The sequence below is a fragment of the Gouania willdenowi genome, chromosome 19 (assembly GCF_900634775.1).
Source record: "Gouania willdenowi chromosome 19, fGouWil2.1, whole genome shotgun sequence".
Taxonomy (NCBI): domain Eukaryota; kingdom Metazoa; phylum Chordata; class Actinopteri; order Blenniiformes; family Gobiesocidae; genus Gouania; species Gouania willdenowi.
In genome coordinates this window covers 12,370,281-12,387,370 of record NC_041062.1, presented here as the reverse complement: position 1 = coordinate 12,387,370, position 17,090 = coordinate 12,370,281, and the positions used below count along the sequence as shown (strand labels likewise).

The window sequence follows — 17,090 nt, the reverse complement described above, 5'->3', positions numbered from 1 at the left end:
TATTTTCCAAGCCTTTAATCAACTGCACCTACATTTGAAACTGTGTAATACTCTAAACAAAATAGTGTAACAAAATAATTATATAAATATGTAGTAGAAACTAAGCAGACATGTTTGATCGATGAAAATCCAAAACATCCAAGTATGAAGCAGTTGTGATTAATTACAACGTTAATGGTGTTATTTGTCTTCTCTTAGCCATAAATGTAAAATGATTGATTCCTTTATTATTAATGTTGGAACTAACAGCACCATAGCAGCCTATGAATCAGCAGATTTACTTTGAAACAGTTAGGAGGCGCTTTAGGATTGATCTGAATGATGTCACATACCGTAAATATCCATGAAGTCCATAATTAACGGACGTTTGCGCACTGAAGCAACACTTGTATATATTGCTTGAAAGTTTCCAACCTGCGAACAGCGAGCATTTGATTACATCTGAAACATAAACAAGCATTTTCAATCCAGCTTTAATAAACAGACCTAACTACATCATCTAATGAAGTGTACATGAACAGATTGAATGATGAAATGACATATTTGCTTTAGAGACGTCCGACTATATTCATGTCAACACAGATTTGTGCTATTTTTTTTTTCTTCTCTCCATCCTTAGGCTACAAAGTTCATCAACACGTGCAAATATCAATGTGAACAGAACCTGGAGAGGCCACTGTGTTAGAGAGAACAGCCTCGACAGAATACAGCGCAAAAAAGAAAAAAAACCCTCTTCAAACCTTCACTTGTTTGTGCTCGTATAAATACCTACGTTTCTATATTTACTTTCAGTGTATCTCTACAAATCAGCTTCCCGAGGCATTCAGGAGAAGCTGTTAGGTTAGCAGGGATTCTGAGGTATTAAATGCTTTCCATCGGCACCAAAAACAGCCAATGAAAATCTAAGCAGAGGATGTGAAAACAAGAGGCCAATGTCCACTGCAGTGTGAATCCACTCATGGCTGACTGCGTTGGTTCAGACGATGAAAAATCCGGGTAAATGAAGATTCTGTCATTTAGAAATTGCACATTTTTACAGAACACGTAAGCCGTCGATGAGCCGATACTAAAAGCCATGAACTGATTCAAGCTTGTAAATTAACTTCTGTATAAATAACTTCAACACTTAAAAATGCTAGTTTAGCTTGAGGAAATGTTTCAAAAGGAGACAATTTACTCCATTAGATCATTACCACATTGTCACATCTGATATTTTAGTAACTCAGGAGATAAAACCACCTGACGTGAAATATGTCAAATATTATAATAACCCTTAAGTGAGAAGGTTTACAATCGAGGCACTGGCCCTAAATGACCACTTTGAGGTCCAGGGTTGATCACAAGAGCTGTTATGCTGCGTTCACACAGGATGTGGCACAAAAGCTTCCGCAGAATCAAAAAACTCTTTCACTTATTATATTCGCTTCATAAACGCGTCTGAAGCGAATATCAAAGTGTCGCCAAGCAGACTCCCTTTCTTTTCACCATCAACTATGGAAGACCCCAGTAAAATCAATGCTCTTGACCTTCTGTGGAAGCTGAAGTGCACTTCAGCTTCCACAGGTTAACCAGCGCAGTTTCACCAGCACAGATTCCCCAGGTTAACCAGTGCAGAGTAACCTCGCCGAACTAGGCCTAATGAACCTGGACGAGGAGACGCTGGAATGACTTGCAACATAGCTGAGGATCTGAAGACTTACGCAAGAAGAACAACTCAGGCGAAATGACGAATGTCACAGAAAATTGGGAGCGCGCATGCTGCGGCCGTTCGGATCAAACCCAACAGGAAACAATTAGTCTCTTACCGCGTCTATCTCATTGACTTTGTATGCAATCTGGTCGCACAAACATTTCGTGACGCATCCGGTGTGAACGCAGCACTGGACTACTACAAATATCAACATGGCACTATTACAAATTAAGTAAGAGAGAGAAAATAACAGTTAAGAAAGTAATGATCGACCAAGTTTTACACATCAGGCGAAGTCCTTTAAAAGGTTTAACCCTGAGTGCTGACAATAATGCTCCCTTTGCTCAAATCTCCATAATCTGAAGTTCCTTGAAGGCTACATGAGTTTTAGTAGATGATTATTATTTTTTTTTTTTTTTTTACAACATTCATTATTAATGTTTTTTTTTTTTTACCAGGATGTGCATGTATAAGAATGAATAAATAATAAATACACCAATGTTCACAAAAGTTAGTCGAATTCATCTATTTACGGCAAAATAAGTCAGTAAATTGCTTTGTTACTGACCTTGGGGCACGCCCAGAGGTAATTGATGTTAAAACAGATGAGCTGTCCATCAACGCTGATACAAAAAGGTACAAGATCAGCGTTAGAATATAGAAGTCTGGTATACAAAGAGTCAGAATAGTGAAGCTGTACTATAACGTATCAGTTTGTCTTGAGTTGATGTCAGGGAGGGAGTGAAGAGTAATAATTTAATTTCCAGGTATTGAGTTTATTAATGAAACTCAAAGCTGTGAGACAAACCTGCAAGACCCTTTGTTGGAGTTATAGTCGGAAGTTTGAAACAAAGTCAGAAAAAAATAAGCGAGCTTCAGCTGGGAAGTGCACTTTATGGAAAATTAAAAAAAATACTGCGGTGATAATGGCTGACGGAGAGGAAAACGACATGAGGCACCACGACCTGCTGTCCTCTAAAAATCTAAAAAAATGAGGCCATGTCCAGGTCCATAAAAGCGTTGGCGTCCAGGCTGTAGGAGGAGTTGTAGGACTGGGAGGTCTGGTGCAGCTTCTGGTGGTGTCTCAGGTTGGCTTTGCTGGAGAAGCTCTTGTCACAGAGCATGCACGTGAAAGGCCTCTCCTTGGTGTGTATCCTCCGGTGACTGATGAGCTGAGTGGACACGCGGAAAGTCTTCCCGCACTCCTGGCACTGGTAGCGCTTTGGCTCGGTGTGAATGCGACGGTGGTTCCTGAGGGCCATCAGGTTGCTGAACTCTTTCTGGCACACGGTGCAGAAGTAGGAGCCGGTCTTGTGGCTGTTCTTGTGGTTGAGGAGGGAGCCGGCGTGGCGGTAGGTGCGGCCGCAGTGCTCGCACACGTGACTTTTCTCCTCGGTGGCAGAAGCGTCGCTCGACCTCTGCGAGTCGTTTACGTTCACTGGAATATGAGACAGAGGGGGCGGAGCCTTGTTCTTTATCCCGCCAAACTCCGAGCTGAGGTTATTGTGTTCAGGTTCTCCCATGTGCTGAATGTTGTAATGCTCCTGGTAGCTGGCAGCGTTGGGGAAAGTCTGCTGACAGAGGATACAGACCACTGTAGGTGCACGCTCCTTAGCGTGCACCTCCATGTGGCTGTCCAGGTGGGACAGCAGGCAGAAGGTCTTGCCACATTCAGTGCAGCAGTGGCGCCTCATCTGGGAATGCATCTGCAGAGTCAGCGAATCAGGGAAGGTCTGGAGACAGAGAGCGCAGTGGTGGAGGTTCTCAGAGTGGGTCTTCTTATGGTTGAGGAGGGAGCCGGCGTGTCGGTAGGAGCGTCCACACAGGTCACAGCTGCAGCAGAGACATGCTGATTAGCAAGTGTTCAATAAAAGTGACATGGAAAACAAGTGTGCTTACTGCTGTTTAGTATCTGATTACTGTTAAACACACGAGGAAAAATAAATCAGAGAAGCACGTTTCACAAAGATAAACTATACCAGGGGTGTCAAACTCATTTTAGTTCAGGGGCCAAATGCGCAGATTGATTTTATGCGGGAAAACGAGTAATTTTAACATTATTGATCCATCGTTTGCACTTTTACGTATACATAAAATACAACATATGTAAGAATCCAACAATATCCAAGCAATAAGTGACAGATACCAGTACCAAAAGGATCTCTACACTTTAAATTTCCTAGATTTCTATCTAATTAAGGTACTATTATATCAATATTTTAGGAAAATTGAAGGATTTTGTAAGAATTTTGAGTTTTTTTCAATTGTTTAACATTAAAAATTAATGCAATCATGTGAAATAAGCACGGGAAAAACTGTGAGCCTCTACAAATATTGTTGAGTTTGATTAACACAATGATTCATGTTTTCTCTGTCATTTTTACTTTCTCCTGTGGGCTGAATTGGATGCTCCAAAGGGCTGGATTTGGCCCCCGGGCCATGAGTTTGATACATATGAACCTAATAAACTCAACCTAGCATTAAAACAAAGCTCCCTAAACCCCTAACGCAACAATAATAATATTACCACGGGTCTAGGACTGAATTCAATGCCAAACAGAGAAAAAGAAATGAAGAGGAGGAAATGATTCATCCAGAAATAGCAGACTAAAGAGAAGAACATCCATCTTTTCCATGTCGCAGCTGTCACAGTTCAACAACACAGGCAGCTGCAGAGTGGTCAACATTAATCATCAGTACTTCCGTGAAAATTTTCAAAGCTCATATTCATAACTAGTAATTAATGCACATCCCTCACTGTTTTCACCTCTTTTTGCCCTGTTTAAATATTAAAACATACCAATTGAATAATAAACACAAAAATCAGACCTCTGCTTGTCCAATGCCACACTTCAACTTTGGATTAATTTTAAACTATAGCGGTTTGTTATGATTTGGTAACATTCGAATTTTAAATAAGAGATTTGCCAAATTAAAGGCACATCAATATTATCAGGCAATGTTTGCCATAAAATAAAACATCGATCACCATTGGTTTTTAAAAAGTAACTAAACCCCAAACCCCTTTTTCCTGCAGAATACATATTTAAGTATTAAGTAGTGCTGTTGATTGATCCTAGTCTAACTTTTAACATTTTAGTAAAAGTATTTCAATTGTGTGTGTGATTGTAGTGGGTAATCACAGATGTCACTGTGCGCTGTGAGTGGGCGTGTCAACTGCTTCAGGAGTAACGCCCATATTCAAGGCAGTTTTTGAAAGCAGGGGTTTAGTTACTCTTTAAACACCGATATGTGCTGCTGTTTGAGACAACATATTAAAAACAAATATGGCAATTTTTTACCATGAATAAAGTCATCACATTAAAAGAGTGATTGAAATCTTTTTGGCAGCTAGAGACGTACACAACGCAAAGCACTTTCTACCAAATAAAGTAAGCACGTGCAATATACGAGGGATGTTTAAATACCTTCACTTTGGATTGTGCTAATATGAAACAAGCTTGATCAAACCTGAGCCTAAATTGAAGTGAAATATCAGTGATAAGTGTTACAGTAACTCACGTAAAGCACTTGTCTGCCCTCTCTGATTGGGACGCTGCAGACGGCGCTGAGCTCCCGTCCTCACTGGGGCAGCGGTGCCGCTTCAGCCCAGCGCGTCCCTGGAAGCGCTTCCCACACGTGGAGCAGCTGATGCTTCCAGCCACCCTGTTGTGGACCTTCTGGTGGTTGTACAGGATGCTGGCGAGGCGGAAGGCTTTCCCACACGTCAGACACACAAACTTCTTCTTCTGTGTGTGGATGCGCATGTGATTGCGTAACGCCATGGGGTTGGTGAAGGGCTTGGAGCAGCAGTTGCAGATGAAGTGTCCCGTCTTGTGGGTGTTCTTGTGGTTCAACAGTGAGCCTGCGTGTCGATAGCTGCGATGGCAGATGTTGCACGTAAACGGCCGCTCCTCTTTAACTGCAGCTGTGCCCACCCTTGCGTCAACTGAGGGACCGTCACATGTGTGAGCTGCCAGTTGGTCACCAGAGAAGAAGGCCTGTTTACACTTCTTACACCTAAAGACTCGAGATTTCAGGCCCCTCCTGGTTTTGGCTCTATCCTTTCGGGCCTCTGCACACACATGAACCAACAGCTGCTTCTTCCCTCGGAAGCGTTTTCCACACTTTTGACAGAAATGCCTTTTAAATGAAAAGTGGGTTCGCATGTGGTTCTTCATTGCCAGTCTGTTAGAATAGGTGTTATTACATATGGAACAGTAAAATTCACCTGTTTTATGGGAGTTTTTGTGGTTGACTAAACTTCCTGCATGGCGATACGTGCGCCCACACTGGTCACATGCAAACGGACGCTCGTTACTGTTGTTCTCTATTTTTACTGTGGCATCTGTTCTTATTCCTTCTTCTGACAGCTGCTGCTGCTGTTCGTGGTGCTGGGGAGACGTGAAGGGCTGCGTTCCGCCTTCTGTCTTGGTCCCGTTCATCTGCATGAGAGCCTGAATCTGGTTGTTGAGCTCCTGGATTTTGGCTTGGTTTTCTTTGTGCCTTCTTAAGTGATTCAATAACTGCTTCTGGATTTTGAAGGCTTTGCCACACTCATGGCAAGTATGTCTGGGAGGACAGGCAATGCACAGGGTTACATTAATAAAACAAAAATGAAATTTCACCAATTAGGAAAACTTCACATAATTTCAAGGATAAAGATGAAATGTGTCAGTTTGAATGACGTTGTATTTGGCTTGGACTTACCTCTTGATGTCAAAGTGGGATCTCTGGTGGTTTTTAAGAGCCAGCAGGTTGTAGAAGCGTTTTTGGCAGACGAGACACTTGAACACGCCGGTCTTATGTGACTTTTTATGGTTGAGGAGGGATCCCTGGTGTCTGTAAGAACGGCCACATTGATCGCACCTGTACTGATGAACCTCAGAGCAAACAGCTTCTGTGCCAAGCGCCGCCTCCTCAACTTGTACCGAATCATTTATTTTCTCGTCTTCACGGGGATGCGGCTCAGCTTTGGTCTCGTCTGTACAGTTGTGGTTTTTTAGATGATGGTAACCACTGCAGAATATACCACACCTGCCACAGATGATGTTCTGAGGTTCCTCCTCCTCCTCCTCCTTGCTTTCAAGAACTTCGCCATTGTTCATATGTAAAAAGGGAGCATTGTCTACCCTGTCATTGTTATGTACAAGCTGATGTGTTATCAAACCCTGTCGATTAGCAAAACTCTCCCCACACGTGCTACAAATCATCATCTCTCCTGACTCGTCATCTTTTGCGTCTTCGTGGGAGGAGAAGGAGGGCGACCCTGATCCATGAGGAGCACCATGTGACTGGCTGTGCCCCCTTAGATGGCTCCTGAGAGCCCTCATATTAGTGTAACTGTTGCCACATAGCGAACATTGATAAAGATCTCCATCATCATCATCATCATCATCATCATCAGCAGAAGCAGCATTGTCACTTGCTATGTTGCCGTTTAGCTGACTGCTGCTCACATTTTCATGAAAACTCTGTTCAAAGTAACTTTGGCTCTGACTACCGCTGGGATTATGAAACTCTGTGTCACTCTCTGCGTCTCCACTGTTAATCGGCTGAAACTTGAATGGAGCAACGTAGTCTCCCATAGAATTGCCGTGTTGCTTCTGCATCAGTGGACATTTGTGTGATTTAATCCCTGCGATGTCTGCAAAAGTCTCATTGCAGTCTGCACACATGTGCCTCTGCATCATGTGATCACTGTGAGGTAGATGCGCCGTCACATCCTGGGAAAAGTCCGGAATGAACTGCTTCTCGTACAGCTCTTCATCGCTGTGTTCCTCTCTCTTTGTTTGATCCATTCCAAACATAGCATGAGCTTCATTGTCTTCCACCTCCTCCTCCTCTTCATCACATACTAAGGGAGGGGAGGAGCAGCCCTGCTGGTTCTCCAGAGTCAATGGTTCAGAGGAGAGCCAGTCTCCACTGACATTAAAAGATGTCGGATGACCTTTGTGAAGTCGGAGGTGACTTTTGAGTGCAGCCAGGTGAGGGTAACTCTTTCTGCAGATAGAACACTGAAAAATCCCGACCTGATGTGACCTTTTGTGGTTGATGAGGCTTCCGGAGTGTCTGTAGCTTTTACCACAAGTGTGACACTTAAAGGGCCGTTCACTGGACTCTACAGTTGAAGTCTCTTCAGTCTCAGTTGTGTTACCAGAGTTTTGAGGTGGAATCAGTGACGGACTGACCACGTATTGCGTTTCTTCCTGAGCGTTGCTGGGAAACTGGTTTTGATTGTTGGAGTAAGAACCTGAATCAATCGACCCATTGCTTTCTATTCTTTCCTCTGACTGATCAAAGTTTGGAACATTATTTATTGATGTCACAGAATGATTAGTCAGTGATTGGTAAAAATTGGACTCGGGAGAATAAACATTGTTGGCATACATGCTATGGTTCTCTGGTAAATTATCTTCAAGTCCAAAGGTTTGGAATGAAGAGTTGTGGATCTGGATGTGTTCCTGAAACTCATCATTGTTGGGGAAAAGCACCTGGCACAAATGGCAAAAATTACCTGAAGCATCCTGGTGGTTCTGAGGGGAAAACTGCTTCTGCGGTGCGTCTGTGTACAGTTCTTGAGGTGAAACAGGACCAGTGTCGCTTCTTGTCTTGTGAGTCCTCTGATGGCTGTGGAAAGCAGCCATGTTATGGAACATTTTGAAACACACCATACACTTGCATGTCACTGTTTGGTGAGTCTTTTTATGATTGGCCAGGCTTCGAAGATGAATGTATGACTTGTCACATAAATCACATTTAAATGGTCGATTTTCGAGATCATCTGAGCCCTCAGACTGCGTGCTGTAAAAAGCTTCTGTCTGGGCCTCCAGTGAACTATTTTCTACAGAAATCCCCACACTGTTGGAGTGCTCACTACTATGTGGGTCATCTTCTATGTCTACGTCAGCATCTTCCCTGCTAAATAATGGCTTATCACTTCTTGACAGATGGACCCTCTGGTGTGTAGCCAGCTGTTTTGATAAACGAAAAGATTTCCCACACTCTTTACAGGAGTGCTTCTTTTGTGAGGTGTGAGTCCGGAGATGACTCTTCAGGGCCAGAGCGTTAGAGTTCTCTTTACCGCAAATGTCACACTCAAAAATTCCCACATCGTGGGTCTTTTTATGGTTTGCTAAGCTCCCAGCATGCCTGTAGCCTCGCCCACACTCATCGCACTTGTATCTTCGATCCTGGTCTTGTTGAAGATGAGGATCCATGTGTTCCAGCAATCTGTCCATGTGTATAATTTTACATTCTTTGCAAGAGCGACCCTATATCCTGGTTGGGAGTCTTGAACCATCAATACAAAAATACTGATGGAACAAGAAACAACCCACACAAAATGTGTCTTTTTTTGTTTTTGTTTTGTTTTTCGCTTTAAGATCCAAGAAGTGTCTAACACCGTAAAAGCATGAGAAAGTGTTAAATCAGGGTTTGCAGAATAAGCAGATCCACTTCAGTCTGAAGAGCTGTGGAGGACACAAGAGAGACATTAGTTAGAGCTGCAGTGAAAAACAGCACATTTTTAAAATGTCAGCATAATCTGAAAAACAAAAAAAAGTTTCCCCTTCCTTAAAGTTGCAAAAGTTATATATTTTGTGTGCACATGAGACTGATTTCCTCCATGAGTTTATGTCCAGTTACATGTTGTTCTTTTTATTCATTTACCAAACTACTCATTGCATGTGTAATTGTCCAATTCCATGTGGTTTATGACTGCGATGGATTGTAAATAACAGAATCAGCAAACCAATTATAATACGTCAATACAACTTTTAAAAAGGTGTACCCTAATCAATAATTTTGAATAAAAGAGGCTGCTCTATTCCCTCTTCGCATTATCATCTGAAAACAAACAAATCAAAAAATCAGGAATCCACACATGCTGCTTAACTGTTGACTGAAGGCAGTTTTTTTATGATTGCCAAAGCATGGACTGACTGATGTAGAGTAATTGTAATATCAAACATGTGTCTTTAGTAACAGTCTGTGTCTCTAAGCAGGACTTTTTAAATGATTACTTGCCTTTATTGCAAAATGAGTTGGCTTATGTAGCAAATACAATACTGTTCAGTATTAAGCATTAGGGTGTTGGAAAAAATGGATTAGGCGATATATCGCGATTCTTGGATCGATTCTAAATGCATCCATAATCGATTTTTTTTTTTTTTTTATTTAAAAAATATATATAAATATATACTTTTTTAACCTTTATTTAACCGGGAAAGTATTTTCCACTGACATTGTAACTGCACAAAGAAGTGCACTGAAACCTGGGCATGTTGACCTGCTTGTGTTTTTTCAATAAAATCTAAAACGAAAGTACTAACTTTCTGCATTTATTTGTTATTCTAGGCATATACCTCAGTTAAGTTGCACTAAAGTCATGTTGCGCCTAAGTCAAAGTTGGTTTAAAAGCCACAGGCAGATTGTATGTTATTTTATTTTAAGTTGTTGGCACATGGCATGTTAAAGACAATGTTTTGAGATTAAAATATGCCAATAAAATATATTTCATACATAATGCTCTCATGAAGGTGTACACATTTAGATATTAGTTGTTTCTTAAGTCACATATATATATATATATATATATATATATATATATATATATAAAAATCACAATAATCGCCTTGTACTTTAATATCGGGATGTATTGTATCGTATCGTGACCTATGTATCGGGATATGAATCGTATTGCCAGATGCCAGGCAATACACACCCCTATTAAGCATGCATTTAAGTAGCAGGACTCTTAATTTTGTTGCAGGATAATAGAATGAAAATAAATGATATGCTAAACATAAAGCTGGAGAATTGATCATCTTCGATGAAACAATATAAGAGGGATATGTTTGACAGCTTTATTGTTACAGTCATGGCTTCAGAGTTTGTAAAATGACAAGTGAATTTTAAACTAGGATTGAATAAATTCATCTAGTATTTATCTACAAAAAGAACAACTAATCCACCCCAAAAATAACACTGAAATCATGCAGTGAACTCCTCATCAGATATGAACTGTAGTGTTATAGATTAAACAATTGAATATTTAAAGTAATGTAACTGGCCCGGTCAATAATCCAAGTAGCCCCGCCTCTAACAAATCGATTCCACTGCAGTAGATACATTATGTTGATGGATTCAGAAACACATCACTACAGTATATGTAGGTCTTCGCTGTGTTTAAAGAGAGAAAGTGAAAGTTAGCTCAGCTGTTGGTCCTTTTAAAAAGCGACAGCGCTAACGTTAGCTCGCAGCCTGCTAGCTTCTTTGCGGATAGCTAAACAAACATGGAACCAAAAGGGCTAGTAAAGTCATTTAAACGGGTGTTTTGTGGGGGTCAGTAAACCTATAAATGCAGGATCGAGGGTGGTAGTGACTCGACGAAACACTCACGTGTATACAGTTTCACAAAAAGTGGTTTTTGAAGCCAAACCCAGCCCCTTTAGATGCTCTTTTTTTTTTCATCCATCTCCATTTGCACATTGCTCTTGTTGATCGGAAACAGGAAATGTGCAACGTGGAAATGCGTCCCCCTTTCACAGGAAGCAGAATTTCTGGTTCATCATCACCGTGTTTCTGTGAATACTAAACTTACGCTAATAATAATAATAATAATAATCATAATAATAATGAAAAAAATATTTAAAAAACCAGAAGCCTAAATCTAATTCTTCACTTCAGTAAAGGCTGTTCGCGAGTAGTTAGCTTACCTATGGAATGGACCATAATTTATTAAATCACCAATGAGTCAGAGGGACCAACATTTAACGATTTTATCTTTTAACCTCATTTAAAGCATTACATTACAGAAATAAAGTGTCCATATTGCGCTGTTTTACCATTAAAGGATGCACATTGTCATGGCTGCTGACTGTGAGCTGTCGTCATCGTGGTCCTAAAGCCTTCCCCCTGCTCCCACAGCCCGTCATCCGCAATCACCGTCAAGCAGTAAAAGCAGCCGTTCACCACACGCAACCGAGCGCCGATCCCGGTAAGAGTCTGTTTATCTCTTCAGATCACGCACCGTCGGTTAACTCCAGTTTAGTGTTCGTATGGTGAGGGTGACGGCTCCGTTCTCTCTACAGCCGGTCCTAAAGCCAGCCATTTTGAGTCGGTGACTATAACGCGGATCAGCTCGTCAGTTTTCCAGTTATGTGCTACATCCTGCTGGTTAGCTAACACACCTGTGATGATTCCTATTGTTTGTGGCTATGACACACTGACAGTCTGTGGATCCCGGTCTGTGATCCTTGATCCCTGACATCGCACAGACACAGACAGCCTCCCCTGACACCACAGCTTTTAGCTTATTGTCCCTGAGGTCCTAATGCCAGCCATTTTGTGACTGGATGGATGCACACCCACTTATTTCTCTGATTCTGTGGCTGGACTCAGTGTTCTGTTCTCCTGTGTTCAGTCAGATACTTTAGTGTTTCATGTTTGTGTCTCACTTCTCTGCTGCTGGGATTTTCACTGCGGCCTTTATTAGCACATTTACCCTTTTAATGCACAATCAATATGTTCAGATTATCTACCTATCACTAGGGGTGGGAACCTCTGGGTTGATACGATCCGCGATACAAAGCTCACGATAACAATTATCTCACGATATGACGATACTGCGATTATCGATATATTGGTCAGAAATCTATCTACAATAATCTATGACAACAAGAAAAAAAGAAGATTAAGTGAAAAAATACAATATTTATTTTATATCTCTGAAAGACAATAAATTGAAAAAGTGTCCTATGAACAGTGACACTATTTTAGTGCAACATTTCTGTAAATAAGTGTCAACATATCAATGTAAATGAATAAGTATCTCCAATAGTGGTTTCTGTAAACAAAAAATAGGGTCTTTCTTACCAGTGACACCATCATAGTGCAATATTCCAGTAAACAATATATTGGTTCCTTCAACAAACGGTGACAACATTTCTGTGAAGACCTACCTGCACATTTTAGTGAAAAAGCAGAAAAGGTTTTGGAAAATTTTTTTTTAAAAAAAATCGATACTTAGCGGGAGCATATCGATAATTGATTGTGCGGAAAAATATCGCGATATATCACCATATCGTCACACACCTGAGCTATAAAACCAGTCCAAGGTGATCTCACCTGGGACTAACCATCAGTTAAATAACACATTATATCTGGTTATTGGGTATTAGAGGTGGTTTGTTGGGGTGGGGCTTTTTTTTTTTTTTTTTTTTTTTTTTTTTAACAATGCTTTACAATTAATGCATTCTTAATGTAAAAATCAATATATTGCATCTTATAATGATTATTAATGTCAGAGTTGGCACATCACATTGGTGTAGTGCAGTGGTTCCCAAACTTTTTGTGCCCAAGGTACACCAAAGGTACAAGTAAAAATCTGAAGGCACATCTATTGTGCAAAATAGCCTTTACAACACGTGTTATCACTCATATCATGTACAATATCTGTAAATGTGCACAATTATTTACTAATGCCAAATAAAATGTGACAGACAACTGTATTACTCATGAAGTATTTGTTAATTAAATATTTAAAAAAAAACTCCTGCTTTTGGCCCCTGCTCCTAGGTTTTATTCCCATGCATGACACCTGAGACCATTCTATGCAGAGTTGGCATGTTCTCCTGCTTGCATGGATACTCCAGCTTCCTTCTACAGTCTAAAAATCTTTGTTTTATAATAATAATAATAATAATAATAATAATAATAATAAATGAAAAATGGTTTGGATTTATATAGCACTTTTTTTTCGAGGAGACTCAAAGCACATTACAGAAGTTACAGAAATTATTATTCATGCACTCTAGTCACTCACATCAGTCACACCAGTGGTGGTACAGAAGCATGGCTGCCATTTCACGCCTACGGCCGCTCCAATCACCGCCAACATTCATGCATAATTCATACCCATTCATATGAGGCATCGTGGGCAAAGTGCCTTGCCCAAGGACACAACGACAATGACTTGGATAGAGCAGGATTCGAAACTCCAACCCTTGGGTTATTGTACAATCCATTCTACCACTGAGCAACGGTCGCCCCATTTGAGCTTAATTAGGGTCCTAAGTGTCTTTATTCCAGTATACTGGGCGTCCTTGTCCAGTGTCCACTTTGTGCCCAATGTGAGCTGGAATTGTTTCCTGCGGTACGAACTGTGCCTCTGTTATTGACCTAATTCCAGTGAAAGATCTGAGTGATGGTAACTTTTATTTTAATTGCAGGTTAACCATCAGTGACAGTTAATTTACATTTAACATGTGAGATGTTATAATGTAAGCCTGACGTTCCCACATATTTAATCTACAGAATGCTTCTAAAATGAGGTTTACAGTTGCTTCTACTCTGGTATCACAGTGTAGTTAAGCCACAATGTCTTTGGAAGGTTCAAGGAACTCAGTATTAACCATATTTGTATTGGAGAAGATTAGGTGGGGAAAAAAAACTTGATTTAATTACTGGCTGCATGGCAGCATTACAGATCACTAACAGCAACTCACTCACTCTTTAAAGGATTTGATTGCAGTATCATTAACACACAGAACAAAAGCACTCAGAATGCAAGCCTCTGACAAGCACCAAATATCCTCCTTTCCATTGTATTCACACTTATTTGGATCAGTGATCCTCATCATGGTACTACATGAACATTCACATTTTAAAGGCTTGGAAGAAATTTCTATCCACATTAATAATACTGATACAGTAGGTCTAAATGTATGGTCATCCCCATTTTCTTTTGAATTGAGGAACCGACCAGACATAACTGCACCAAGTTCATAAAAATGCTCCATTATGAACCATCCATCCATTTTCAGACCCACTTTATTCCTGTTTGTCAGGGTCGCGGGGGTCTGCCGGTGCCAATCTCCGGCTCATTGAGCGCTGGGCTGGGGTACACCCTGGACAGGGCGCCATTATGAACCAAGATATGAATTTTAAAAATGTTTCAACTGATCCAGAATCAATATATTGATCTGGATCCCTTCCAAAATGTACTGGAATCTTCCATGGCTTTGGTTAAAAGTCTGTTAACTACCTGAACGTTTGAAGTAATTCTGCTAACAGACAAACATATGAATAGGTGAAAATATTACCTCCCTGGTGGAGGTGTTAATAAACATTTAAATGTCAAACAAGATCAGGCAATAAAAGCCCTCCCACTCATGCATCTAGACTACATAACTCTTCAAATTATTCTAAAGTTGCCTTCTTAATGCTGTCTCCTCTGCAGATATAAAGATGGCCTCTCCTCAGCCGGGCAGTCCACCTCTCGCAGAGCAGTACACCCCTCCTGTACAAGAAGAAGAGGCTCTGAGGGACAAAGAGATGGTAAAAACCCAGCCTGCAAAGAAACGTGGTAGAGGAAGGCCTCCAAAAGCCGAATCCGTCTTCAAATGTCCTACGTGCAGCGAGGCTTTTAAGAACCAAACAGCTTTGCGGTGCCACAAGATAAAAGCACACGTGAAGGAACATCAGCAGCAGCACCCGTGTTCTGAGTGCACCAAAACCTTCTCGAGCAAGGCTCAGCTCTCAAAACACGAGCGAACTCACTCTGCTCAGCGTCCGTTCCAGTGCCCCGACTGCCACAAAGCGTACAAGACTCCCACTGAGCTGCGTAACCACAGCCGCTCTCACACTGGGGAAAAACCTTTTGTATGCAAAGAGTGTGGAAAGGCCTTCATGCAGGCTATCTGTTTGAGGATCCACTTGACTCAGCATAGTGGAGAACGTCCTTACTCCTGTCCACAGTGCTCTAAAAGCTACCCAACTCTGTCCAAACTCAAAGTACACACGCGTTCTCACACCGGAGAGAAGCCATACTTCTGCGCCGAGTGTGGCAAGAGTTTCGCAGATCCCTCAGTGTTCCGAAAACACAGGAGGAACCATCAGGGCCATCGGCCATATGCCTGCGAGGAGTGTGGCAAAACCTACACAGAGCTGAAGGATCTAAAGAACCATGAACGCTCACACACTGGAGAAAAGCCATACCTCTGCTCAGATTGTGGAAAGGCTTTTTCCAGGTCCTCATCACTGGCCTGCCATCAACGCATCCACTCCCAGAATAAACCATATCAGTGTGAGCAGTGTGGCAAGGGCTTCACTCAGCTGTCCTCCTACCAGTCCCACCTTCGTACTCATTCTGGAGAGAAGCCATTCCTTTGCCCGCAGTGTGGCAAAATGTTCTCCGACCCTTCCAGTTTCCGTCGCCACCAGCGGGCCCACATGGGTTTCAAGCCTTATCCCTGCGATAAGTGCTCCAAACGGTTTCGCCAACCAGCGGATCTGGCCGTACATGAACGGGTCCACTCTGGAGAGCGGCCTTACAAATGCCAGAGCTGTGACAAGGCCTTTGTGGCATCTTGGGATCTGCGACGCCACATGCTGGTCCACACAGGTCTGAGGCCTTTCGCATGCACTGAGTGCGATAAGTCTTTTGCGGAACGCTCCAGCCTAAATAAGCACCGGCGAGTACACTCAGGAGAGAGGCCATTTAAATGTGAGGAGTGTTTGAAGTGTTTTGTGGTTTCCTCAAGCTTGCGCAAACATGAGAGGACTCACTTAGCAGAACATGCTGAACAACAGCAGCTACAGCGGGAAACAGAGACTGGGTCAGCATCTGGCTTTTCCTCCCACACGACTCTCCCACAGTTCTCCTGCACACACTGCGATGCTACATTTGGTACATGGGAGGAAGTTCAGGCCCATGAAAATCTGCATTCAACCGACTCCTCTTCTTCCTCGCTCACCAAAATCTTCCCTCTGGGTTCGCACACATGTGATACCTGTCACATAGAATTCACCCAGCTTGCAGAGCTGCAGGAGCATGAGAAGCAGCATCCAAAGCCGAGGCCACACGTCTGCGGCAGCTGCGGCAAAGGCTTTCTGAACAAATCCGGACTACGTAAACACCAGAAGATCCACTCCTCCAACAAACCTCACAGCTGCCCGCACTGTGGAAAAGCCTTCCTGTTTGCTGCGTATCTTCGCAAGCACTTACGCACACATGCAGACAAGGCTTCAACCATCTCTGAACTCGGTGAAATAAAGATTATTCAAATCGATGGTGTCCCCTCTCCCCAACCTCCTAGCGAGGCGTCTCCGTCCAGCATCGAACCCAACACCATCTCCCTGACTGTTCCAGTGACTGTCCCTGTTACGACTTTTCAGACTCTTCCACAATACTTGGTGAAGGATGAAAAACTTTGAGCATTTTTTCTCATTTTCCATTTGTTAAAAATTCAAATGCCATTAAGAATTAGCAAATGGCCTTAAATGCGTTTTAGATGTGTTCTTTGTTTGTATATTGTCCACTACTTATAATAATAATGTTTTCAAGTATAAATGGTCTTTATCATAATGTTGTATTTACAATCACAATATATACTGT

General features: G+C 41.9%; 2 protein-coding genes across 4 annotated transcripts; one reads left to right on the top strand and one right to left on the bottom strand.

Moving 5' to 3' along the window:
- Nucleotides 1–12,039, bottom strand: znf646 (zinc finger protein 646). 3 transcript variants are annotated; one of them, XM_028475962.1, is made up of 4 exons: nt 11,539–12,039; nt 6,401–9,162; nt 5,213–6,262; nt 1–3,523 (listed from the first exon to the last, which is right to left on the bottom strand). In XM_028475962.1, the coding sequence occupies exons 2-4, from the start codon at nt 8,929–8,931 to the stop codon at nt 2,674–2,676; spliced, it is 4,431 nt and encodes a 1,476-aa protein (XP_028331763.1). In that variant the 5' UTR covers nt 8,932–9,162; nt 11,539–12,039; the 3' UTR covers nt 1–2,673. The 3 variants fall into 3 exon arrangements, with proteins under 3 accessions (XP_028331763.1, XP_028331764.1, XP_028331762.1); XM_028475963.1 differs by having other exon boundaries at nt 11,884–12,035; XM_028475961.1 differs by lacking the exon at nt 11,539–12,039 and adding an exon at nt 11,093–11,215.
- znf668 (zinc finger protein 668) lies at nt 11,250–17,028 on the top strand. Its single transcript, XM_028475964.1, has 2 exons — nt 11,250–11,690; nt 14,934–17,028. The coding sequence occupies exon 2, from the start codon at nt 14,942–14,944 to the stop codon at nt 16,907–16,909; it is 1,968 nt and encodes a 655-aa protein (XP_028331765.1). The 5' UTR covers nt 11,250–11,690; nt 14,934–14,941; the 3' UTR covers nt 16,910–17,028.
- The last annotated feature ends 62 nt before the right edge of the window (nt 17,029–17,090 follow it).

Excerpts from the sequence above, each read along its gene's own strand:
- znf646 (XM_028475962.1), bottom strand. The coding sequence starts at position 8,931 with ATGGACAGATTGCTGGAACACATGGATCCTCATCTTCAACAAGACCAG. Across the intron at positions 6,263-6,400 it reads TCCCACTTTGACATCAAGAG|ACATACTTGCCATGAGTGTG; the intron begins GTAAGTCCAAGC and ends CTGTCCTCCCAG. Across the intron at positions 3,524-5,212 it reads AGGGCAGACAAGTGCTTTAC|CTGTGACCTGTGTGGACGCT; the intron begins GTGAGTTACTGT and ends TCTCTGCTGCAG.
- znf668 (XM_028475964.1), top strand. The coding sequence starts at position 14,942 with ATGGCCTCTCCTCAGCCGGGCAGTCCACCTCTCGCAGAGCAGTACACC.